General features: G+C 37.6%; 1 protein-coding gene across 3 annotated transcripts in view; it reads right to left on the bottom strand.

The window, feature by feature from the left end:
* The window catches only part of NKAIN3 (sodium/potassium transporting ATPase interacting 3), a 368,461-nt gene that overhangs the window by 172,533 nt on the left and 168,396 nt on the right, over positions 1-27,532 (bottom strand). For all 3 annotated transcript variants that reach the window (XM_035317941.1, XM_035317939.1, XM_035317940.1), the window contains exons 2-3: positions 17,019-17,156; positions 7,638-7,718 (exon numbers count right to left, since the gene is read on the bottom strand). In XM_035317941.1, the coding sequence (XP_035173832.1) occupies positions 7,638-7,718; positions 17,019-17,156 (219 nt within the window). The remainder of the gene's footprint in view (positions 1-7,637; positions 7,719-17,018; positions 17,157-27,532) is intronic.

Genomic DNA, 27,532 nt, shown 5'->3' with positions numbered 1-27,532 from the left:
CTTACATGATGTTACAGCTTTACACAGAACACAGAAACAGAATGAATAAAAAATGGCTTTGGTTATGTAAAATCTGGAACATCAATAAACATCCACAAAGTTCCTTCAGCAAAATAGAAGCCTTTGAGGCCAGTTGACTGTTCAAAATTCTAAATTGGATGAATGTGCGCTGATTTCAATACTAGAGTTATAACAGATTAATACTTTTCTGATATTCTCTCTCTCTCTTTTTAATATAGAACATATAAAATCTTCTTAAGCAGTCTGCAGGTAGCATTCCTTTGATTTATTTTAATATCACCAGCATGGTTGTGTAGTTATTCCACTTTTTTTTTTTTTTTTTTTTTTTTTTTTGGCTGAGAAGTGTAAACTGTTAATAAAAATATAATGCATGTTACCATAGCTTCACTATTATGATTCAGAGTTCATGGCTGATAGTATTCTAACTTTTAATGGAAACAATCATCGCATTCTAAACAGAAATTATACACAGTAGCAGAAACTGCATGTGGTACCAACGTCAGTCTAACAGAACATCAGAAAATGTTGTTTGTAAATACTGTTGAAAGGCACACCACCAACACATTGAATTCATGATTAAAGGTATCTAATATGAGGCAAGGCCATAGTTATTATTTTGAAGCTCTGAAATGTTGTTTCTGTTCAGCATTACACTGCATAGCATCATAGTAAATTGGATTCCAGGTTTACTGCCAAAATAATTAAAAATTCAAAAGGCTGCTCTTAGAACAGAACATTATTGAAAAATACTAAATACAGTTGAACCTGAATATTATTTCTCTTTATTATGAAAGAACAGCATGATGGGAGGAGCAACTTGCATAAAGGAGGTCATATTTAGAACGTTAAGTTGTAGCAGACACGTTTCAGTGGAATCTCTACTGTAAGAAATGGAAATAATAATAATAACAATAATAAAAAGAGAGGCAGGTGTTTCTTAACACATCCTTTTGTTGTTGTTGTTAATTATGAGAGTTGGTTCAAAGAAAGAGTGAAAGCTGAGATGAAATGGATTGCACGAGGTAAGCACTGAAATGTGTATACTGGGCCCGGTTTTCTGTGTCTTACTATAAGCTTAATTCTATTTACTTAAATGGTGTTTAATTAGCTTTCTTCATTTCTCCATACCAGAAAACACTCTGGAACATAACTTTAAAAACAGTAACTCTTTAAACACTTTTAGAATAACAAAGTCAGGAAAGTAGGAGGAAGTAAGAGGGTCCAAACTTCAGGGAAATTAAAACTTTCATCGGTTTTAATTTCTGCTAATTGAGTTTTATTCAAATACACACTAGGAAGATATTATATTTAACTACTGCTATAAAACTAGTCATTTGTAACATCTAGAAATTGCAAAATGCCTCCAGCTACATCCACTGCTTTAGTGTGATACATTATTGAGGATATCCCAGCTAGTAGCAGTTGATGGCATCAGCTAAAATAAATAGACCTATAGGAGCACGAAGAATAAGAAAAATGGATATACAGTCTCCCAAGTCCTAAGAGAGACACTGACCTAAAGCAATTGATAGTAGTCAGAGGTGTGTGGGAAGAAATTCTCAGCTGAGTTGTACATGACTACGTACCATGCCCAAAAGGGAAGAAATACACTGTTACCAGTATTATATTCTCTTTGGTGAAGGATGTGTTGTTGAGAATGGCAATGATTTGTGTTCAATTAAAAATCCATCAAAAGAACTGAGAGAACATGAGTCACGTGTTTTTACAGATGCCTAGTGTCTGTCAGGAGTGAACAGCAGTGACAGCATCACCTCCCACTTGGTGTCACACAGCTGAACACCAACACCCCACCCACGCATGTACAAGAACTGCCATCAGCCACCTTGAAGCCTCCGTTGGGTTTCCCCATTTTCTGTGTCCCTGTACACATGCTGAAGGAAAAAGCCTGAGCCACTCCAAGATCCTCAGCTGGAACACCACTCCTGCTGAAGTTAACCCAATTCTCAGTTAGTTGAAGAGGAGGTTTTACATCTTCAGAATCTATTAACTTTTTCCATATTTAACACTCCTACCTCAAACCTTCCATAGATATTAATTTGGAATTTTACCTTGACAGAGGCTTATTTCTACAGATTAAAACATAGCAAGGAGGAAGAGTTACCTTGATCATCACAGATAGATATTCCTTAATTCTTCACAGTATCTAGTGCTGAAGAGTTATGACAGTGTTAGACCTTATTCAGTGCACTAGTACTAGAAAGCTCCTCCTAACCTCCAAACAAATATTTGTCACATGTTCAGAAAGTTATTTATTGACTCTCTTCTGAGTAGATCTGAAAAAAATGATCACTTGCCTCCATATAATTTTTTTTTATTTATTTATTTATTTATTTTTTACAGCTGAGTAGATGTATTATGCCCTACCAGGAAATTCTTTCCACTCTCCTCACTGGTTTTCTATATAGGCTTTATTTCTTTTTTCTTTCCTTTTTTTTTTTTTAAAAAAAAAATAAAAAAAAAAAATTGCACTTCTTCCTCTCCTCAAGATGCTGCCAAATTTATTTGCGTATTTCTCAGAGCAGGCTACGTCATAGAGCTAATTTTGATACTAACTACACCAAAATAATTACCTTAATTTTCTCATTTATACCTGCATGTTAGAATGAGAACAACTTTTCTTTCATGTTAGCCAACATATTTTGTATTGTAGGAGCCAACGTGGCTTCACTAAGGGCAGATCTTGCCTAACAAATCTGGTGGCCTTCTAAGATAAGGTTGCAGCACTGGTAGATAGGGGAGAAGCAATTGTCATCATGACAACCACCTACCTGGACTTGTGCAAAGCATTTGACACTGTCTCCCATGGTATCTTTCTCTCTAAATTGGAGAGATGGGGATTTGAGGGACACACCACTCAGTGGGTAAGGAATTGGCTGGACAGCCGCACTCAGAGAGCTGTAGTCAATGGCTCAATGTTGAAGGAAATGGGTGGATGCCCCATCCCTGGAGGTATTCAAGGCCAGGTTGGATGGGGTGCTAGGCAAACTAACCTAATGAGTGGCATCCTTTCCTATGGCAGGTGGGTTAGAATTAGGTGATCTTTAAGGTCCCTTCCAACCCACTGCTATAATTCCAACTTCCATTGCTTAAATTTAAGCAATGCTCCTGTTCTCATTTCACATTTAAAAGTAAAAATAATAATAATAAAAAAACATGCCCCCCCCCAATTTTACCTTTACATATTTATTAATTAAAAATGGCATTATTTTTGAGCTTAACTTGCTCCATTTGAGATGCTTATATATAACTGTACAATAATTAAGAGTTGACTGACATGCACCAAATGGAATAAAGAGGACTCCAGAAGTAGCCAGGATTAAGTCCACATGATTAGCCCTCATTCTGATCTACAGTACTTTGTTTAGAAAAGAGTATTAAGTCTCTATTCCCACAGCACTTATGCTAAGTAATTTATTAGTCCATTTTTTCCTCAGAGGGAACAAGTTAATTTTACCAGTTATAATTTTATCCACCAACTAAAGAGCTATATCAAAATTTAGTCCATATTTCTGTCTCCAGTTTAATAAAGTTGTCTGGGAGCCTCAGACACATTGATATAAGTAAATATTACTAAAAAATAAATGTGAAAAAGATTATTTTATTAATCAGCATATGCAAATTTTCCCCTAGCTTCAGTGTGTGTAATATCACAGATACATTAGAGAGGTCACATTCACCTCAATTCGACATCAAAAATTAAGGACCGGATAATAAACGTAAGCTGTTTTAGAAGCAGTTTCCTACTGAATATGTGAGTGTGTGCCATGGGAATCTTTGCTCAAAAGCAACACTAGACATAGCTAACAGACAGCTCAACCTTGTAAGCTAAACTTAAAATAATCTAGATTTTGGCAAAGTTCATGCTTAAGAAGCATGCCACTGAAAAACAGCGAAGAACACATAGAAACATCATAGAATAAGAAAATAGCTGATCAACATTGCCCAGCTGCTAAGGTAAGGCGTATAAAACAACAGGAAAGGAATATGCAGTCCTGGAGCGCTGCCATACATTTACGGGATAAAGGGCAGTAACATGTGCAAGCAAATGTCACAGTAACCCACAATAAATCTACTAGGAGAAAAATGGTCTACCAAAAAGTACCAGTTGGCAGAGCAAATGATAAATACAAATAAAGACAACTATTTTCATACTTGTTCTGAAATACTAGTGGGAGGTAAATGATAGAAATATTAACTCTGAAAACTAAATAAATTAGGTGTCCTTTGTAAAGTAAAAAGTACATAAAGAATGTACTGCTAGGGATAGAAGGCTGACTTATACAAGTTAGAATTTCTCTTGTCCATATTTAAGAACATGTAAAATTTCAAAAGAACAACTTCTGGTACTGTATCAGGTAAGATTCAATTGAAGTTTATTTTCAAATGTGTTTTAGGGAATGTTTTGTTTGCCTCTTAATTCTTGAGATTTTTCTTTATATCTATATATCTAAGACTGTCCATACTTTCAAATTCAGCAATTAGAACAGTTTCATCTCAAGACATAGAATAAGATCCAAACAACTAATGAGCTCTACAAGTAAAAGGTGTGTGGATGTAGCAATCTGTCATCCTGCTGTGGAGGATTAAAAGGTCATGTTATAACAACAGCTTTGTTTCTGTCACACAGGGTGGTTTACACTAAAAATTATGCTTTCAGTTTCATAAAAGCAGTAAATGAAAAACAGACGATTTTCATTTTTTCACATGGGCAGTTTTTTCATTGGTAGGCAAATAGAGAGCTGGTGGGATTGTACTACAAAAATAAGAAATAAAAGACAACTAAATATCTAAATTAATACAAACAAAAAAATAGCTATTTTATTTCTGATCAAATAAAATTTATTTAGCACTGAAAGAAAACATTAATATTTTATTTGAAATTCTGTAACATAAGTGAGAAAGGATCTTGACTTTACGCTGTCTATAGGATAGCTAAAGATGAGCCCTTTACTCATTAGATTTGTGCTTAAAACACCCCAGCTGGTAGACAGCCAAGTTTATTCCCCTTTCACACCCAAGAAGACTGAAATCCACATCATTCTTTTCCCACGAGATTGCCCTGATTACCACGGTGTAGTTATTGTGGGGTGAGCTGCTTTTGGTCTCTTCTGAGCAACTTTCCTTGTTTGTATTTATAATTCTTGTTTATAATACCATATTAATTGGGTATTAACTGAGACCTAATTCCTTGACCACAAGCCTATAGCCCTAGATTACATATGTATATAGACTATATACATGCCCTCAGGTCTCACCAGATTATTAAAAACAAAAACTTCAATGGGCATTTGGGTCAAAATATCTGGGTATTTGTGAAATTATATTCTTTTGACAAAGGTGAAATGTGTTTGTAAAACATGAAATGCGTTTTCACTGGTGTATTTCAAAAATACAGAGGTTTTCCAAGAAACTCTTAAGAAAAAGCACCATTCTTTGCTGAAGGAATAGAAAAGCTCAAGCCACTTCTGTGGTGTTTGACAATGGGAGAATGGATGACAGTTTTCATCACTCTTTGTCAAGAAAAGTATCTTTATATGTGTGTGTATATATATATATAGTCACACAGATTTAAAATTAAAATCAAGCTGTTCCTTCAATAAATAAATAATCACTTTATCTACCTGGAAAATGTGAGCATTATGTATTGTAACTGAAGGATAAATGTTTTCTTTAAACCCTCTCAGCAAAGAACAGATCTAAATTAGCGAAGACATTCTTATTCAAATTTTCCATTACATTTAGTGGAATTTCTTGGCACAATTTACGCAAAATTCTGGATTCTATTATTACTAGCTTGGTCCTGACACCAGTGCCTGTGATGTAATTTGTTCAGGAGCAGTTAAATCCCATGAGGATAATTTTGTGTGTGCCACCTTGAAATCACTTTGCAAATATTATAATTATTAATGACAAAATAAAAATTCCACCAAAAAAAGATCAAACTAAATAGTAATAATAGGGATTTTTCATAATTATTGAGTAATATTTGTACTACTACTCTGCATTCTGTTTTGTCTTGTATGTTAAATAAAAAGACCTAAAAGTGAAGCATAGTGGTGAAATTGGAAGATAAAGGATTTCAATTTATTTCTGCTGTTTTATATTGGTAAGGACACAATCAGGTTTGCAATCAATGTAAAGACAACTCTTATTTTCACAAATTTAGGGGTCACACTACAAGTTTCACTCCGCTTCCAAAGTATTTAGATAAAAATACTAGTAATCTTAAAAAAATAATAGTCCCTATAATAACAGTCATCAACAAACTGAAAGAAATGCAAACTATGCGTACAGCAAAATGAAAAAGAACAATTACTTTGGGCATTCATCACTTCTGTGTACCCAATAGATTTTTAAGTCAAAACATGCCAATACAATAAGTTATTCTGATCTATGAGGTGCACTAATCTCCTCATCAAGTCTATGACTCCTAGTGAACTAAATCACATTTGGAGAAAAAATAAGCTGTTTTAGTTTTTCATTACAAAGTTTTATCACCAAAGGAAGCTATCGTTGAAAGCTTTAATTTTAATAGATTTTTTTTTTTTACTGAGTAAATTAAATTTTATTTCTTATTAAATTGGTTTCACCTTTTTTTGTTGTTGTTGTTGTCAACCAAAAGCTATGAGTTTTAATGATGAACCCAAAAAATCACATAGCTCACAAACATTGCCATCTGAACTGAGTGGAGTTCAGAATTCTATAAAAGCATTGCATGAATCAACAGTAGCATTATCTATATCATTAAATCCACAGCTAGTAGCAGGGACGTTTATTCTATTAATTTCAGGATCTACTTGTGCTACTGGCATACTGTGCCTACAATCATTTAAATATGAATGTGGTAAACAAAGATTAATATCATTTCTGTCTAACAATGGAATAAAAATCATCAGACATTGTTTGGAACTCACTGTAGATACAATGCTAAATATAACCTACGCTAACATAAGCATTCTGTTTTATGAATGCAATGCATATCCTGGTAATTCCAGCAAATACTTATGCTCTTATCAGACGTTTGAATAAGGAATAAATGGCCTAGAGCATTAAGTGCCATGTAAAGGAAAGTTTTATTCAGATGTGAAAAAAATCATCCTTTGCCATTTGTTCCTTTAAATAAAAATAAAAATAAATAAATAAAAGAATTAACATTCTCACTGTGAGACCAATTTGCTCTACAAGTTACTACGTTAACCTTCTTAGTAATTTTCTTTAGCTGCTTTCAAAGAAGCCTGAGAAATTAAGATACATTTTTCACTTACACTTGAAAATTCACCCAAAATGACATTGTCTGTTTTTCAACAATCAAAAAGAACTTTAAATTTTCTACTGAACAACATAATTTTTCTTCAGATGGTACTTCAGAAGGCAACTGTAATTCAGATTCATTGCATTTATGTACTTCAAAACCATGATTATTTACTGTCATATACAAGTTCAAACACTGAAGTTCTCAATGGAGGGGTACACTGAAGGTCAGATCGTATGCTCAAACAGCCACATTTTTCCTCTATGGTTCCAGCCTTCTAAAATCCATGAGTTCTGCAGTTAAAACACCCTCCCATAAACCTAAAGAATGACAAGAGACCTACCTTAGAAAGTCCGCCTACTTCCAAATAGAAGCAGATAATGAAAACATTCCAGGTGACCCACAGGGCAGTCCACACCGTGTACTAAACACAAAGCCAGATGAAAGCAAAAAGACAGAAAAATAAAATGTGAAGATGAAAGAACTTTATACTGAGCAAATCAATAATAAAATACTAATATCAATAAGCATTGTTCTTCTGGGAACAGTCAAGGGCAGAGTTCAGAAAAGGAGTTCTCCCTGCACAAGTCCCCTAAGAATCACAGGAAATTACAAATCCAATACTCTTTGCTGTTCTAAATACATACTAATAAAACAGATTTATTCTTTACAGTTTTACACTACTCTACTGGTACCAATTAAAACCAAAATGGTGACTTTGGGGACAACTGTGAGTCATTCGTAAATCATGATTTAGCTCTGTTAATGTATATTTCAGAATAGTATAGTAATTTAAATGCTACATATTCTACAAAATATTATGAAGAAAAATATAAGGAAAAACAAAATGCCAAAGAAAACAGAAAATCTATTGATCTGATATTTATATCTTGCTAGAAAACAAAAAGGAGAAAGGTTAGGCTAGTCTTTTAAGAGTCTTTAAGTAAAAGATATTTTAATTAGATCATTATTTCAGCTGATTGTGCCTGGCTCATTAGTTCTTCAGCCCTTGTGGCTGTGAACATGATTCTACAATGCACCCTTACCGGATGAATGTATCCACATCTCTTCTGGGTTCTCCAGTGCTTTACTCTAGTGCAAGAATAACCCTATACTCCACCCACAGCATGTATGGGAGATTAATTTGTCTGTCTTAAATCATCTTTTGCATTTTAATTGTCAGCATAATTGACTGGCACTGTTTCCTTATGGATGGCCTGTTTATCTATATATGACCATAAAACTATGCATAATTAACTATCCAAACAGCTCAGCTCAGAAGCATTTATGTCTGACTAGTCAAGTGCATACCCAGCCATGCTGGGGCTACACCCACATAAAAATATAATGAGCAGTGGCAGCGCAACTTTACATGTATGTGCTTATAACCTTCACAACGGAGAACTGCTGCTAAGTAACTTTGCAAGTCTAATTAGCTGTGACCAGGTGAGGCTAATATGCTATTGTTTTGCTTCAATACACTCAGAAAAACTTAACACCCTAATCTGCACTATGCTAGATCCTGTTTCCATTCCAGGTGTGTTGTCAGCTTGGCTTTGTTGGGCAGGTTTCAGTTATGTTCCCCTCCTCCTTCCTCTTCCTATGGCGTACAATGAAAGGTTCAGCTGCAGAGGGCTGAAGTTTTCCACTCTCTGATTACACTTGAATATAACAGTTTCTGTACACAGGTTAGCTGGTTTAATTTATTTTCTTTATGTAGTAATTAGGATGTTTGGAGATATCTATGACATAAGAAGTAGATCATTAATAGACAAAATGAAAGTAATGCTCCTGGCCCGTTTCCTCTGGCTCCCAGAGAAGGACAGGTCTGGGTTATAAATTAGACAAAGCAGCTGTGGACTGTGAACAATATAAGGTCTACTCTTAAGATTATGTTAGAAGAGGATATCACAGTTTTTCCTATTTGCTGACTTTGTAGTAAGTAACCATAAACTCTTGATTTTCCAATATATGTCCTAAGAACATCAGGTGCAGAGTGCTCAAAATTAATGAATGCTTAATACAACCCCAGCTGCTGGAATTTCAGTCTTATTAAGGCACAGCTGCTCATATACAGCAGATTTCTGAATATTCAGGAGAATTCCACTTTTTAAGAAAGATTTTTTCATTTGTCAATGAATGAATTTTATCATCACAATAAAAATAGGAAACATATTTGATCTGCAGGCCATGCCAAATCTGTTAAGGGTCTCATTCTGTTACATGGGTGCAATTGCATGGGCAATTCTGAACCACACAGGCAAAACCTGTTTTACAAAGTCAGGACCTGCTCAGTAACTTATCCACTTGACAATTACTGAAGGAGAGGTGATGGTTCAAAGCCAATGTGTACCTCGAAACCCAGCTATTGTGTAAGAAAGAGGCTTCTCCAATACTCACTCAAGAGCAGGAATATAAATCTAGGCTCTGTTTTGTTTAAGAACATGTTACATAATTACATATTCAGTAATTAGTCCTAGATAATTTTTATAAGAAAGTTATTCACACTTAAAAACACAGCTTTTTGATCTTGCAAGTAGCATATTTTTTCCTTGTATAGCATCACAGATGCTTAAGGAAGACTGCATTAATAGAAAACTTTCAAGAAAACAAAAACAAGAAAGCAAAATTAGGAAATAGCAGAATTCTAGTTATACATGCTATCTTAGTTTTTCTCTTTGTGGCTGTGTAATACAATGCAAACATCAATTAAATCATTATATATATATATATATTTATTTTAGAGGATCCTACCTTACTCACTCACTGAACAGCTAACTCTACACTCAACATTTCTCTTTGTCGCTCAGACCCTGTTCTGAAGGCAGAATATTAATTTCCTCATGAGATTTTCTAAGATGCTCATCGCTGTAATGTTAGACCTGCACAAACATTAACTAATTTATTTTATGTTATAAGGGAATGATACAGCTCTCAGAATGCAAATGATGTTCTGATACATGCAGAGATTACATTCAGAAGTACTTGTACATTATAGGCATCCAATTTGAGATGCTTCAGACTTTGTGTTTCAGAACTCTTGGGTTTATACAGAGTTTTACAATCTCAGTGTTCAGCTCCCAGAGGCTGAGTGCTCAGCATGTGTGTAAATCAGACCACAAGGTCTCCAGTCAAGAACCCAGAACACAAGGGGAAAACAAAGCATGCAAGAAGTTTGGTTTGAGTGACTTGCCTTTTGTCAAAAAAGGTTTCACTGGTTGAGAGCAGAGATAAAATTCAGCTGCCCATAACTGCCTTCATAGCAAAAGCAGTCCTTTATTCCTGCAGTCACATGCTTCATTGTTCCCATGTCTTTTGTTTTCTGCAAATCAAGTTTGTATTCTATAGCTTTCATCACCAGAAAACTGCAAAATGTCTGTCCTTTTTATTGAAACTGAGGTGCCACTAAGTAAACATTGGTATGCATCCATGCAGCTCAAAACTGCAAATATATAAAAGGATAGCATTAAGATTGTACAGGGTAGCTTTAATAATAGTTTTCCTTAACTATTTTTGTGTTCGCAAAAATTTATAATGCTTTCTGAACATTATCTGTGTGTGTGTAATTTTTTTATGTATATACACTTTCAATGTTTAAAACAAGAACTTGTAAGAATATTCCATGATGTGGTATCATGCTAACACCTGCTTAGGTCACTAAAAGAGGAATAACTTATAGATCCATTACAAAAACCTCTGCTTTGAGCTAGTGGAAAAATTGACTGCAATGCTGGTTTGTTCTCCTCTGTGTGAAGGGACAACAGGCAGGGGAGCATGTCATGCGAGGTGTTGCTGTCAGTGGAGGAGTGGTCAGTCTGAAACATCAGGTCCACGCTGATCCACAGGGTTCATTTCCCTCCCAGGACACCTCAGTTAATCTGTTCCACGACCTGAGCTGCCATTCAGACTCTCCTGCCCCATGTCCTGAACGCTACCCAGATGGTCCTGCTGTGTCTGCACACTCTTATCCCACCCACATCCAGCCTCTCCTGCCCTAGTTCTTTGGTCAGCCCCATTCAGTTCCTCCCAGGCCCATCTGGTCTTATGCTCAGCATCAAAATCCTTCCTGTATCTGTCATGAAGAAGGGATTTTCCACATAAATTGAAGTAATAGGGAGAGTTGTGTTTTGTTTTGGTTTTTATTTTATAGTCCACATCATGCATTACCTAGAGGTCATGTGGATATTATCACCTAAGAGGTGCCTTCTGCTGAAAAGGAGCTAGGACATTGGTGATAATCTCTGCTGATTTCTCCCCAGAATGCACTGTATGCTTTCTTACTTTTGGACTTTTGACCTAGGAATGTATGGGGTGAGGTAGTATTTGGTGTCCTGTAAATTAGGCAGAGAGAGTACTCCCTAAACATCACAGGTTAAATTACTGTTCATCCCAGGAGGTTCCTTTCAGATCCCTTCTTAATATCCAGCTCTTTGTAACAGAGGTATTCCTACACCTCTTTTGACTCTATAGGTCCCTTGAACACTGAAAGTATTGCAGAGATACCTTTCGTACACCAGTGAAATATAACCACTTCCAGAGTTAAACCTTTGCTATTGGATGGCCACAGTGTCACAAATAGAAAGGGTTAAGGACAGTTGTGAAGGATGGCTTGTTAAATTGAAAGGTAAGAGAGAAAACAGATGTCTAAATCTGAATATTACAAGGATTGTGGGATAGCCTTAGCTTTAATGAATAATCTGAAGTACATATTTAATCTGAAATGCAGCACCTCCTCTGACATAGTGTCTCGGCATTAGCAGAAATGAATGTTGGCTCAGGGATGCTTCAAGGGAAAGGCAGCAACTACTGAATCATCAGATCTTCTTCCTTTAGTACCTGGCTATGCCTCAGAGGCACCAGTACTTACCCTGCTTAGCTGTATTTGTGGATGACAAGGAAAGTGGCATAAATCAACATGATGGAACAGCAACAACTCAGGACTTAAAGGAAGGGTATTCAAAGAATAATTTTGTGTGTCTCAATATTTCATGTGCTTTGAAACTGCAAGGGTCTTTGTAGAGCATTTTCTTGAATACTGTTTAAAGCAGTCCTCTTTACTGACCGACCTTTTTTTTTTAAGAGAAAGAGCCTCCTATCTTTTTAAGGTGTACAGCTTGCATACGTATCATATTATTTAATGGAATAAATTAAGGCAAGTAAAGAAGAGATTTATTCTTTATATTCCCCCTACATGAGTGCATTATTTTCATCTCTCACTGTTCATTAATACATTCATGTTCAGCTTTGGGCCAGGTTTGTGCAATTTTATCTATATGACTCATCATTCGGAAACCTTTTGAAGTCCCGTATCAGAAGTAGAAAGAGGGAAAAAAAGACAACTTTAACAAGTATCCTATCATCATCTTTAATCAATTTTAACAGCTTGAAAATCTTGCTGGTGATAGCAAGTTCTATCAAAAAAAAAAAAAAAAAAAAAAAAGCATGCACAGGGAAATGGATCACACGAAACTCTGGAGCTCTGTGACCAGTGTATTACACTGTAGTTAGAACTCAGATTTAGCTGTTTTTTCTTCTTTGCAAATGTTTGTTGTGTAAGTTTCAGATGAGCCAATATGGGAAAATTAAGAATCAGCTCAGCATTTTTATGTCTCCTGGGAACTTCCCACTGATTAATTTAGCCACAAATATCCAAGTACTGAAAATAACACAACTGCTTAGTGACAGGATAAATTGTTCACAAGAATTGATCTACATTAGAAATTAACATAAAAACTATTAAAAATAATTATTATATTTAAACTAATTAGGGCATTTGGAGTTAATGCTATTTCTCTCTCTGTGTGTGTTTCCTAAGCTGCTCTGAGGACCCAGAATTTTACGTATGAGCAAGTGAAATTCCAGATTTATTTCAGAATGACCATTTTTATAGTCCTGTATCCAAACTCCAGGAGACTAAGAATGTCAGACACGACCTTTATCTACTTGTAATGATAATTGTATTTGACAGGGATGGTTCATGAGTCAGCCATTGTGTTGCAGTTCTCAGTCCAAATTTCTTATCAAACTATGAAACAAAACTCTTTTTTTTTTTTTTTTTTTTTAATTCAGACTTTTACTTCACAGTGGCTATGCTTATACTGCTGTCAAATAAATTTCTACAGCTTATGTAGTTATTAAATGGTACTGTTAAACTAGCTAGTTTGGGTTTAATGACAGTGGGAGGGGCAGATGCATCCCACTACTTTTGAGTTTATTCAGCTTCTATTGCAGCCCTCACTGAGCTTGATGGCTCCAGGTACCTGCACTAAAAGCCTTTTCAGTTGTGTCTGAAGAATGACACTCTCATATTTGACTGTACTACTGATGTGCTTTAAGTTATGGCTTCAAGTTAAGTGAATAATACATTTATTTATTTACTTTCCCATCCCTGGCTTATTTTAAAGTTTGAAAAGAGAGAACATGGCATACTTAACATAGAACAGCAAAGTGAAAGCTTTTGTGTAACTTCTTTAGTCAGGGAAGCCTGCAGTTACAGCCTTCATCAAACAGAAAATACATTAAAGATCTCTTTCAGACAAAGCAGGGTCCATAGAGCAGGTCAGCCTAACTAAAGGTCCCCATCGAAGTATGATAGAATATCATAGGGACAATTTGAGGTTACATGCATCAGATCAATTTTCTGTAGGCAGTTTACAGAAGTAAACTGTGTTATCTGACATGATTTTTCATTACTTTAATTTTTTGAATTCTGATGAAATCTGATGCACTAGCAAAGATAATTTCCAGGGAAGTCTTAAGAAAAGAAACAATGGATACTAAGAATATTTTTTCTGAAGTATTTGATTACTCTTCCAATTAATTTAGCTTAATCTAAACCAGAAACTTCAGTAATCAGAGCACATAAAAGCATGAGTTACCATATTTCTTTGGTCAAACCCACAGAACCAGACTCTTTGGTGTGGTATGCTAACCGTGAACACATATCCAGGGGCTTAGGTGTGGCTGAAAGTGCAGATACGGACTTGGAAACCCATGAAGCTCCTCAGTGAATTCAGAGCACAATTCACTACTCAGTCTGGCTAGGAATCTTTCTGCACTCTGTGTTTAAGTTATACTGAAATTCAGCTTGCTCATGAAGGTTTGCATTAAATGGACTTTACACTTGAAGCCAGTGATAAAAGTTTACTGCTGCAATGGGTGGAACATGATTTCATAGGGTTTCAGAGGCAGGGAGGCAGTCTATGTCCTTCCCTAGGAGATTAGATTCCTTTTTATCTTGGAGAAGACAGCCTAGAGCTGGCACTCACAGGGGTCTTTGCTGTCCACACCATGTATATCTCTAGAGCTTTTGAGGACAGCTGCTAGCAAAGCCAGAGGAAGCACAGCTTCTGCGAGACGTGTTATTGGAAGATCCTCAGGCTATATCTCAAGGAGTGCTTTAAGCTGGTAAAAGCCTGCACTGCTCCAGAAGAAATCAATGCACTTGTCCCCCTCCTCTGACTGCTTGTTCCCATTTTTCCTCTCCCACCTGCTCCCTTCTGCTGGAGCAAGCCTTATAGTGAAACAAGTCAGAGAGCTGACCTGCACTTAAATTAACATCACAGAAGAAAATGGTTGTTTTTCAGATGAATCTGTTCTATTTTGATCAATTATCAAGTGGCTGAAGTGACTCTTGTGCTGGTGCAAAAGAAGGATCAGCACAGGGACTAAAAGAAGCAGCTGAGCAAAGGGAGGACTACAGCTTATTCAGGTTTGAGGCATTCGCTGACTTCAGCCTGAGGGTGAAGCTAAACAAGAGGCTAAGCTGACAAGTTTGTAGTTAACAATAAGGGCAGTCTTGAATCTCCTTCCTTCCGTGATGCCTCTGCACTGTTGTTCATGACTGTGAAGTCCCAATCCCCATCTTATGCTGGCCCTGGCACCAACTGGGAACCTCACAGACTGGATTCAGTTCACTGAACTAGCAAAATAATCTCCAGTTTTTGCTGGGTTATTTTTCTTTTAGCTAAGGAGTGGAACTGTCTCACCAAAGGGTCTGGTAAACATCTGCCAGAACTGGTGGAGTGGCTTTGGAGAAGTATTCAGCCAGGTAGAAGAAAATGGGGAACAGGGAAGCATGTAAGACACCCCTTCTGCTGATTTTGCGCTGTGAGACTGGTACTAGACAGCCTGTGCACTTTCACGCTTCAGACGTCATCATTTGGCTCAAACTATTCCTACTTCACTGGGAATCTTTCATTAGTAGGAATGGAAACTGCTGTAAAGTCTTGATTTTTCAAAGTAATGAGTATTCACAGTAGCATTAGCCACTAAAATATATGCTTATATCAAAATGTAAGTTCAGTTAAATGTGAGGAAAAAGTATCTTGGTGGGATGTTTCTTTAATTACCAAGCTTTAAACCTCTACTTTAAAATACTTTGATACTGTCTAAAATGTTCATTTACATTTGAAAAATATACAAGCAGTCAACATCAGTTGTGCTTCATTCTGACAGCAAAAGCAGAGCTTCCACCACTGAATAGCAGAACTGAACCTGAGGGACAAGAGATTTGTGTTGTTGCACTTCGGACACCAATTTCTTATATAATTTTACAGATGCTTACCCTCACTTGCTTCCATTGTCTTATGTATAAAATGAAGAACATGAAGCAGAAAGGTGAGTGATCAATACATGGATGCTGCTCAGTTCTCCAATGACAGGTATCAGATAAAAGTGCTATTTTTTACATCAATCCATTTTCAATTATTTATAGTCAGCTTGTGAAGTTTAGCTAATGTGAGTTTAGCTAATAAAGAACCTCAACATTACCTTGGGTACAGTTTTTGTTCACATATAAGACATAAAGAAGAATTACAGGATTTCAGGCTTGACTAGAAAAGATGAAGCCTTTAAAGCTCTGTTTTAATGAGCTCTTCCTAGCAGACATTTATTTCAGTCTTGTGAGGAAAGAACAATAAAAATAATAATAAAACAACTTTAGCCTCTTAAAATCCATTACTGGCAACACAACTGAAATGTTCCAGACACAGACAATGCCAGGTGAAAATGTAATCCATTAAGAAGAGGCTATGGGGGAGCAAAAGGAATATTTCTGATGGCTGTTCCTTCACAGCTTTGAAAGTTATTGTGTTTTTTTTTTATTATTATTATTATTTCTGACTATGTTGTGAGCATAGGAAGAAGTCTGTAAAGCTCCAAGTTACAAGCATCAGAGATGATTCACAACAATTTAGGGTCAAGGTGGTTAATACACATTTTGGCAGGTTAAGTTATAGTTATATGTTAGTAAGAGCGAGATGTCTTTGTAACCCTTGGGTCAAATTGCTTCTCCCCATTTAAGAGGAAGATGTAGCCAAATATGACCTATTCCTTTTATTTTATTATTATTTTTTTAATGGCCATTGATTCAATTTTTCTATTGAAACGTGAACAACATTTTTACCTCTTTTCTTCATTTAATTTATATGTAACCTAATTGTAGATGTTCCCATGACCCACCCTGGTATTTAATTCTACAAAATTCTTACTAACAGCTTGTATCACTGTCCTACTTTTGCAGCTCTTTCTCTAGGTTATCCATTCTTACAACTTCCAAAATTTCAGAAATGCCACTCACTAGTCCCCAGTTTGCAAAAAGACACAGTGACTCTGAACTTTCTACAGAAACAACATCCGGTGTTTTTAGGCCAAGAATATTATACATTGTAATGTGACAAGTTTTAGAACCAATTGCAAAAAATATAAGATAAATGAGACTTACCACAACTATATATCGAGGCCTAAACTGGATGGTTCCAAACAAACCCAAAATGACAACTATTATTTGTAGAAAATTGCCAAGGATAGGAGCCCATTGGAAACCAAGGAAGTCAAAGATCTGTCTCTCTAATGCTGCCAGCTGTAAGAAAACACATAAACAGAACATCCACTTTTTAATTATGGGTGACATAGAACACTTTTCACTTTTTGTTCGTTATTTGTACGAGGCTTCACCAGACTGAAATATTGCAAAATTCTGGAAACTGGAGTTCCTGGGTGTAGCCCTTGTTAGTGTTGTCAACATGCTGCTATCTGAAGATAGCTACTAGTCAGCATTCAGATACCCTCAGAACAATCCTAGCTGTAGCTAAGTGGATATATTCCTGGGAGTTCACTGATGCAGGAATTAAGGAAGCCTGCTGGAACTTTATTGATTTAAGGATACAGGCTCTGGGAATGAAAGGCTGTAGAAAAAGCTGGAAGACCTTGGAATAAGCTGCTCCAAAACTGAGGGCCAAATGGGCTACCTGCATGCTGGCAAAAGCTGCTAGGATACTTTGGACAACTGCAATTCAGAAAGACACAGAAGCAGCCTAATGGCTCTCTCCCCACTATCCACATTGTATTTTGGGAGTGCATTTTAATAGGTGTAGAAATGAAGGCAGCTAAGAAGCATCATCCTTAGGTATAAATAAGCAGCATCCTTAGGTATTTCTGAATATATAGAAAAATAAAAAAAATAAAAATAAAAAATAAAAAGCCAGATAAAAAAATATCTTCTTGCTCAGCTCCTCCAACAATTTCTGAATATTTCTGCAGTAATGCCAGCTTGATGTTTACAAACCCATTTTCTACTCATTCTTGACAATCCAGCCTATTCTGAAGTGTTCTGAAGACACTAAACCCAGAGCTTTCCTGGCAGCATACTTGTTCAAGTTTAAACTTGGTTCAATATTTTTCTGGCCATAGCAAGACTTTTTTTGAGCAGCTAAGCAGAACCCTACTGAGCAACAACTGAGTTTCTGTGGTTGTCAGAATTTATTACACATCTACTTGATTTTACTACATTGTTACAAACTCTAAAATTTACTGAAATATGCACTTAAAATATTTATAACTGAGACAGATGGAGTAAGCATGGCCCTACGAATACCAATCAAAGTATTATCATATGTGGGTATTTGACATAAAACATTACATTACTCATAATGGCCTGATTCAATCCTCACTTACAAGATGGGGCTATGTGTAGCTGAGAGCAGAATACATCCTTTCTGTACAAAAATCACCCCTTATGCAAGTCACGAAATCAGGAGTCTCTATGCTGAGGTTAATAAATATGATAAATCTAAACAATTAAATGAACAAAGGTTAAACCATAAACTTGGTGCAGCTCCTCTGCAATCAGTAAAGTTTCTCTGATCTTTATCAGCTAAACATCTGGCGGGGTATACATAAATAAAAAAATATCACACAGCAGGCTATTAAAATGATATTATCCTCCTGGACATGTGGGATGCTCATCTCATTCTTTTGGTGCAGTAGGTAAGGGAGAACCTCAGAGGGAACACCACTCCTGAGAAAGCTGTTGGCTTATGTGGCATTAGCTGTCTACCTTGCTTTTGCCTACTTCACACTCTGTCCTCTCTTCAATTAACTTATTGTCCTGTACCATCTTAATTATTTTTTATTCCCTTGGTATGGAATATAACTACAGAAGTCAATGTCCAAATCTAGAAACCAACATATTTATATGGACCTCAGGTGGAATTTTAGTTGTGTAAAGTCCTAACCGTGTAGTTGTCACCTACACAAAAAGTATGTGGTCTTTCTAACAACAGGGACCCTGGTGTTATTCTTGACATGTCTTCACCTTGTAGTAGATTCAGGGAGATTCAGTAACTTCATCATAATAGTGACCTAGTTGGCACTTCACTAGCAGAGCCTCATAATCACTTGCGTTTTCAACCACTTTCCAATGCCTTCCCTCAGGCAAATCAGATGACCTCACCTTGGGAATACTCTTGCCTGTAGCTTCCCTTAACTACAGGATGCATCACACAGTATAGTACAAGGGTGCCCCAATTCCCATGTGAGGTAACAATTTCAAAAATTATTTGGCACAGGCAGAACTCGGTGTTTAAGGTATTAGCAACAACATACCAAGTAATTCACTGACTATAATTTTTCAGAGACAATATATTTTCCTCCTGGATCCACAACATTACCAACTAAGTAGGGGATGGGCCATGCTATGAAAGATTTGCTGGTATATTTAAAGAAACTGCACCTGGATGTCTGATTGTACCAAAGATTCTTTCAGAGTCTGCATCTGGAACAGCCCGAGTCAATTACTTGACAGATGTACTCAAAATGTATTATTAGACCTCTGTGAAAATCAGATTCAAACCTGCTCATCAGCCACCTTTGTCCTGATATTCATTCAAACTCTCATGTAGCAAAGCCTACGGCTTCGCCTGCACTAATGAATTGAGCATGTCATGTAATGCTCCCAGCACTGAAGGCAGCTGGTTTAGGATTGCCCTCCTGCCTCCAAGGAAGAGTCCTTGGCTCTGAAACAGGGAAGCTGTGCAAACTATTCATATCTACCTACTCAGAATGGTCCCTTGGGCATGGGTGCACTGCCTGGGGAGACAACTGGTCACAATTACCTCACTTAACATGAGGGAGGTTAAAAGCTCATTTGCACCCCCAGTGGTACATCGCTGTCTGGCTTCTTCCCTTGGCATATCTGAAACACCTAGAGCAGTCTGAGAGCCAAAAGCCTGAAGCACAGAATGAAGTTGTTTAGTATGTGCCCCTTCTTAGGAGCAATCTCTCAGAGATACCTGAAGCAGTGCCTTAAATTCCTGGAAGACTCAGTGCTGTAATGGCAACAAACAGCCTCTACACTTTCCCAACAGGCCTGTGTTAACAGGTATGGTACTCAGCTCATGCCTAAACTGGATCAGAAACACAGTTTGCCTTCATGCGTCCATCTCTGGAATCTGCCAAGCAAGGTCAGAGCTACACCTGGCTGGACTGGGCTCCCATAAAATAGGGCAGTGGCCCTATTTTATCTCAGAATAATCTGAATATGAAGACCCTCCCAACTGGAGTTCTACAGATGTGTATATGCATCATAGGCATTTGGACATATACAAAAAATAATCATCCTTTTTATTGGCTACTGTAATAAAGGCATCCACCATAAACACAGAGAAATAAGGTTCAATTTCTTCTCCTCCCACCTACCAAGATATCCATTCCTCTCCTCCTACCTCCTATCCACTATGATTCCCAGGGGGAGAGCTTCTTCCTGAAGCAATGTCACTAGCCAAAAAATAAATAAATAAAATAAAATAAGGTAAAATAAAATATTAAAATTTAACATTTATTGAGTCTAAAAGAGAGCACAAGCAGAAATGGGAGTTTATAGCCTACTGCTTAGGGCACTTATCTGGCATTGGGAAAGTTGCTTGTATTTCTTGCCTGCAGGGCTCTTTATTTTTATATACAGTGACAGCACGTAAAGCACAGGAGTCCTGGGAACAGGATGCTGAATATACAGCAACATTTCTTCCTCACTAACAAGGGCTTTCACCATTGGGTTATGCAGTAAGATTTGCTTGTGCAGTTAGGTCTCATTTATTTTGTTCATGTCACCAACACAGAGTAATTTGTCTCATCCCTAAAACCTTCAGAATACATTAGTGGGGAAAAAAATCTAGAGAAACGAAAGAGGTAGAGGCACGTGGGTCCTGCTCAAATTACTATCCTATTCTTAATTACAAAATCTTTCAGACAGCACAGATACAAATTTTAAAAAATCACCATAATGGTAGAGGAAATATATTTATTTCTGGCTTCTTTATACTATGAGCAATATCCACTAATAGAGATAACTTATATATGTCGCTGTTCTTATTTCTGCTTTTTCACCCAAAAGAGTCTTCAAGCAGAGCTGAAGGACACAGGCTTTTTGGTTCTGTATAAACAACAAAAAAGCAGACCCTAACTCAGAGTATGATTAAGTTAATTAATTGCACTGAAATCAACAGAATAGAAGGAGGGAAACAGGTATCTGTGCACAATTTCAGACTGCTTTTTCTCAAAGAGTTACTTTACCCAGAGAATTTCTATTTTCAACCCCATATTCAGATTATTCTGAGAAAATCCAAAACAGATAAACCTTGAAGGCAAGACAGAGGTATCCAAAATTTGCTGGCTCAACTTATCCCATTGAGAGAAGATAGCTACAAATTAGAAGGGCAGAGGAGCTCAAGGCAAAATGGGGCATGCTTGATGTGACTGGTAGTTTGGGGGATTGCTGCTTACCAGAAGGAGATAAGGAGGTCATATCACTTCCTTAAGAGGCACGTGTTGGTAGAGGCTGGCACCTTCAATAGTAGTGACATCTCGGACAACAAAGTTTAGGAGCTTCCATCAAACATTGTCGTTTGATATTGTTACTTAGTGCTTAGCATAAAAGTGGAAAGAAACTCCTGACTTTTCTTGCAAACAAAAGAAAAGGGTTTCAATTTTGGTAGATTAAATACTGGAGGTCATGAGAACTTTTAAAATTATATGAAAGCTAATAGGAAATGACATGACTTTTTTTTTTTTTTTTTTTTTATCATAACAACACTTGGAAAAGGAAACGTAATATTTCTTACTATTGCTGCCAAAGGACTGCTTTGTTATTTAGTCATCATCAGCATTGACAATCTTGTAATGTAAAGTGCTCAACTCAGGAGACCAGCACTAGCAGTAAAATACTCCAGTGGGACTCTACCAGATCACTTAATGAAGATGTGCCACATTTTTCCTGTTCTTTTACTTCTTTGTTTCACTAAGTCTATCAAACATTCCCTGTGTCCCCCCTTCTGTAAAGTGCAAGGAGAAAGTACTACACCACAAGATTGGGCTGCATTAAAATCACACAGGCTGAACTTTCTCTTGATGTGTCAAAGTCCTTTAGTGTTAAGAGAGGCAAAAAGGTAAAGTGAGCTAATCTTGAATTTTAAATTTCTCCACCTGGGTGAATCAACCTGATCATCCATGCAGCACATTTGGAACACCTTGAACACACAAAATGTGGCAGCTGTAGCTTCAATGCCCCTATGGTGAAGCAGTAACAAAAAAAACATGATGCAGAGATTGGCAATGCCACATAGCATCTACAGGAAGAAATCACCAAGATGCTCCTAGTCAATAGACAGATCAAAAAAAAAAAACACCTTTTTTGAGATCAGGCTCCAACAAATACCCCTACAGAACTAAGTCCTTTTCTAAATGCTCAGGTCCTATTATACTTCAAAATATATATCGGTAGCTGTCTGAGTGATGAGCCAGCACAGCAGTTCCAAATTCAACATTTCAGAATAAGTGCAAAAATTCAATTTCCTGTTCTGTCAGAAACCCCATGGATAACCCTCAGTTTTATATTTTAATCGGAAAGATTTTGTATAAAAGACATGTTACTTTGAGATGAATAAATTCATACATCCATACAAATAGATGCATCCAGAATGGAAGGAGTCACTGGATCAAGAAAAAATAGTTTTCATATGTAACGGATCATTTTAGACAAGAAAAGTCTTTAAAACGGCTTAATACAAACATAGAAATATAAAATGTCTTCATATAAAAATAAAAGGTTAATGATATAGAAAAATATATGAAAACTTGATAGCCTATAAATTACAGAGTTTACAAAGTTGGGAAAGTATAATGTACTCTGCATTTGACATTAAAAATCTGCTTCAGTTTGTCATGTAAAACAATCCCCAGAAATAATAACTAGAAAATTATCCATTCTATACCTAACAAACTTATATTCAAGAAATCTAAGTGCAACCATGAAATTAAATACTTAACAACTACATTGATGTATAACTATACTTTTGAAATCTTTTCTGAAATAAAAAATATTATAAGAACTACAACCAATACCCACACAAATTAATGTGGCTTCCCAAAAGCTTCTCCAAACTTTCAAAAAATGAAATAGTGTACAAAAAATGGTGAATCCAAAAATCATAGTCTGGAGCACTCATATTCTATGTTCAAGTCAGGAATTATCCAAGCCATTTGAATTATGCATGTAAGACTTAGTGCTGGCTCATGCTACTAATAATTATCACAGGAGAAGTGCCAGGGCACAGCTCATCATACATACTAACTAGTGGTTCTAAGGATAAAGATGTTTTCTCCAAAACTCTCTGCTTCATCTTATTACCATAAATTTAATCTGTGGCTTTATAAAGACAGTTTCTAGGACTTGAGGAATCTCTGAGGACTGTCATTCCCTTTACAATTATCACTATTTCCCACAGCCAATGTGGTACCTTGAATTAGAAACACAGAATGGCTGAGGTTGGAAGGGACCTCTGGAAGCACTTGGTTCAAACCCCCTGCTGAAGCAGCGCCACCCAAAGCAGGCTGCCCAGGACCACATCCAGGCAGCTTTTGAAGGTCTCCAAGGAGGGAGACTCCACAAACTCTCTGGGCAACCTGTGCCAGTGCTCTGTCACCTGCACAGTAACAAAGTGCATCCTGATGTTCAGAGGCATCCTCCTGGAGGCAATGTTACGGCATATGCAAGGCAAGGAGGTAATCCGGGACAGCCAGCATGGCTTCAACAAGGGTAAATCATGCCTGACCAATCTGGTGGCCTTCAATGATGGAGTAACTGCCTAAGTCAACAAGGGAAGACTGACTGATGTCATCTACTTGGACTTCTGTAAGGCCTTTCACACAGTCCTGCATGACATCCTAATATCTGAATTAGACGGATTTGGAGGGTGGACCTTCTGGTGGATAAGGAATTGGCTCGATGGCTGCATGTAGAAAGTAGTGGTCAATGGTTCTCTGTCCACGTGGAGACCAGTGATGAGCAGTGTCCCTCAGGGGTCTGTCTTGGGACCAGTGCTTTTCAGTATTTCCATCAATGACAAGGACAATGGGACTGAGTGCACCCTAAGCAAGTTTGCAGATGACACCAAGCTGAGTGGTGCAGTTGATAACAAAGAATAAAGAGATGCCATTCAAAGGGACCTGGAGAAGTGGGCCCATATGGACTTAATGAGGTTCAACAAGTCCAAGTGCAAGGTGCTGCATCTGGGTCAGGGCAAGCCCAGATGTGAGCACAGACTGGGAGAAGAACTCACTGAGAGCAGCCCTGAAGAGAAGGACTTGGGGGTTCTGGTGGGTGAAAAGCTTGACATCAGCCAGCAGTGTGTGCTTGCAGCCCAGAAGGGCAACTGCATCCATCAACAGAGGTGTGATCAGCAGGTGGAGGAAGGGGATTGCCCCCCTCTGCTCCACCTTCTTGAGGCCCCACTTGGAGTGCTGCATCCAGGTCTGGGGCCCTCAGCACAAGAAGGATGTGAGGCTGTTAGGGTGAGTCTAGAGTAGGGCTATAAAGATGGTTAGAGGGCTGGAGCACCTCTCCTATGAAAGAAAGGCTGAGAGAGCTGGGGATGTTCAGCCTGGAGAAGAGAAGGCTTAGGGGAGACCTCTTTATGGCCTTTCAATACTTAAAGGGATCTTATAAAAAGGATGGAGAAGGACTCTTTATTTGGGTAGATAATGACAGCAGCAGAACTTAAAGAACTTAAAGAACTGCTCCCACATGGCTCCGTACCACGGGGTCCATCCCCCAGGAGCAAACTGCTCCAGCACGGGTCCCCCACGGGCGGCAGCTCCCCACAGACCCCCTGCTACTGCGTGGGCTCCTCTCCACGGGCTGCAGCTCCGGCCCGGGGCCTGCTCCTGCGGGGGCTCTCCATGGGCCGCAGCCTCCTCCAGGCCACATCCACCTGCTCCACCGGGGGCTCCTCCACGGGCTGCAGCGTGGAGATCTGCTCCGTGTGGGACCCATGGGCTGCAGGGGGACAGCCTGCTCCACCAGGGGCCTCTCCACAGCCCGCAGGGGAACTGCTGCTGCCTGCCTGGAGCACCTCCTGCCCTCCTGCTGCACTGACCTGGGGGGCTGCAGGACTGCTTCTCACTCCCGTCTCCCAACTGCTGTTGTGCAGCAGTTATTTTCCCCCTTCTTTAAATGTGCTCTTCTGGAGGTGCAAACTACCTTATTGGCTTGGCTATGGGCAATGGCAGATCTCTCTGAAGCTGGATGAAACTGGCCCCTTATCCAACATGGGGCAGCTTCTGGACACTTTGCACAGAGGCCACCCCTGATGCCCCCCGCTACCAAAACTTTGCCATGTAAACCCAGTACAGGGGGAAAAAGTATGAAGATACTACCAAGAAAGTCTTAATAAAACACCAGTGTTGGAGAGTAAAATACTTACTTACCAAATAATAAAATCCAGAATTTCTAACAGAGAACTAATGGGGAATGCAAGAAATAGGCTAAAAAAGTAAAAACTTGCAATAAAGACTCACCGGTAAGGCACAACACTCTTTTATACAGACCTTACACTCTTGCTGTAACTTCAGGAATTTCCTGATATGTTTGACTACAGTAAGAAGGAACATAAGATTTAACATGAAAAAAATGTCAAGTTTGTAATGGAGGGAAGAAAATTTAAATTTGAAGTGGAAGGGTGGTGTCAGATAATCACTCTTGACTGAAATACGCTGTTTATGAAGTTACTGTCCCTCAGTTAAAGGTTACAACTTCCTTAGTGGTGACTTAACACCTTTCAATACAGGCTTCATCACCAAAAATGAATATAGTATGTATTGCAAAGAAATGTTAAAATTTTACTTAAATCACTTCTTTATACCTTTGGCAACAGTTAAAGCTACTGTCTGACCACAGAGGAGATTCCCACTATATTTTTAATGAGCTCAATTCACTTGTCTAGGTGAAATACTAGCTTTGGGGTGATTTTAAGATAGTAATTCCTTATAAAACCTCACTAAATACATTTATAATATTATGTGGCATGAAGGTTATTGAATTTCAAGGAAGGTTCGAAGTAAATCACTGATGTTTATAGTATGCTTAGTTTCATTTGGAAAAAAAAAAAAGGCTTTGAAGCTTTGTGACAAGTATTTGTCAAAGGAAAAATAAGGCTGATGATCTAATTTTAAAAGTGCCTTCACATTGTTGGTCAGATAGGTAATGGGCTGTCATTTGGATAGCAGTAAGAGTGGATAAAAGGTAATGCAAAAGAAATATATGGCATTGTTGCTGAAAGAGCTTAGTAAAAGAGAAGTAGCAAAGGTTAGTGAAAGCCAAAGCACAGAAACAAAGAGAAGAAAGGCAGGTATGAGAAAAGTCCTTTTGAAGAGATTCTGTGTTGCCTTTCAACAGTGAAGATTATTCCTTTTCATCAACTATTCAATTCATATGGATCATATGGAAAATATTCAGAACTAGGTAACGGTCTTTCCACCATTCTTGTAAGTGCTTTAGTGAATGAATGTATTAGAGGAGGATGGAAGCAATAGCACATAGAACTACAGAAAAAAAAATAAATCATATTTGGGCAAAATAATTCAAAATAGTTTTGGAAAAAAAATATGTTAGTCAACTGCTCTACCAGTTCTTTGAGAACTGCTTAAGGAAAAAGACAGGTAAGTAGAGAACATTATATGCTCACTCTTTTTTGAAAGCCAACACACTCTACTAATTTCTCAAAACCTGCCACCACTAATCGACTGGCAAACAATTGATATCTGAAAATTCAGTCCACAGTGTAAAAAGGAGAAGTAGTAAATGGCAGATCTTAGAAATCTGTAAAAGAAACTGTCAGATACTGAAAGGGTTCTCTTCCTTAGTTCATTTTTGCCACATCCTCAGAAAGGCAATAATACATTATTCAAGAATTTCATCAGCATAAAAGGAAGAGTCTGACATTATTTTTCTGCAGGGTCACCTGACTGCAGTGATATAAAAGGCAGCATCAAGTAGTCCCATTTCCCAGAGCACTATAGATGCCAATGTGATATACCCAAGGCTGACTGCTACGTCTGTACCAAACAAACACTGTAAAAGTACAGTTGCAGTCTATGGCTAGCCAAGATAGGGAAGAAGCCAGCTATTGCAGTAAAACCTCATAGTGTCAACTTGCTACAGCACAGTGATTTAAGATTGAATTTCAACCCTCCATTGAAGCTGTAACTGATCCCCAAACACTACAGTCAAGCCCCTTGGCTGGATGACTGGTACACTCCTACAACCAGCTGAATGAATGTGCTTATAATGGCATTTAAGACTCCCTTGGCTGATTATTTAAATGCCAGCATACATACAGCAAGACAGCCTAAGAAATGGTTATAGTTTAAAGACCCTTAAAGATTTCAATCATTTTATGAATTATGAAGTCCATGGCAAAAGACACCAGAAAAAGTGGAAAAGCAAATAAAAATATGCTTTCTTTGTATTTATACCAAGCTACATAGGCTGGAGCTTTAATTCAAAAGAACAGCTTTATTTGTCACACCCTTGTAAGCCTGGATATCCTTAAATCCTAACTTCTCATAAATGTAGGTTGTTACTTATTTTCAGTTCTTCATTTATTTGCACATTCAAACACATCC

This window comes from Oxyura jamaicensis, chromosome 2, assembly GCF_011077185.1.
Source record: "Oxyura jamaicensis isolate SHBP4307 breed ruddy duck chromosome 2, BPBGC_Ojam_1.0, whole genome shotgun sequence".
NCBI classification, from domain to species: domain Eukaryota; kingdom Metazoa; phylum Chordata; class Aves; order Anseriformes; family Anatidae; genus Oxyura; species Oxyura jamaicensis.
Note: the sequence above shows the minus strand (reverse complement) of the source record. Positions and strands in the feature narration are given on the sequence as shown.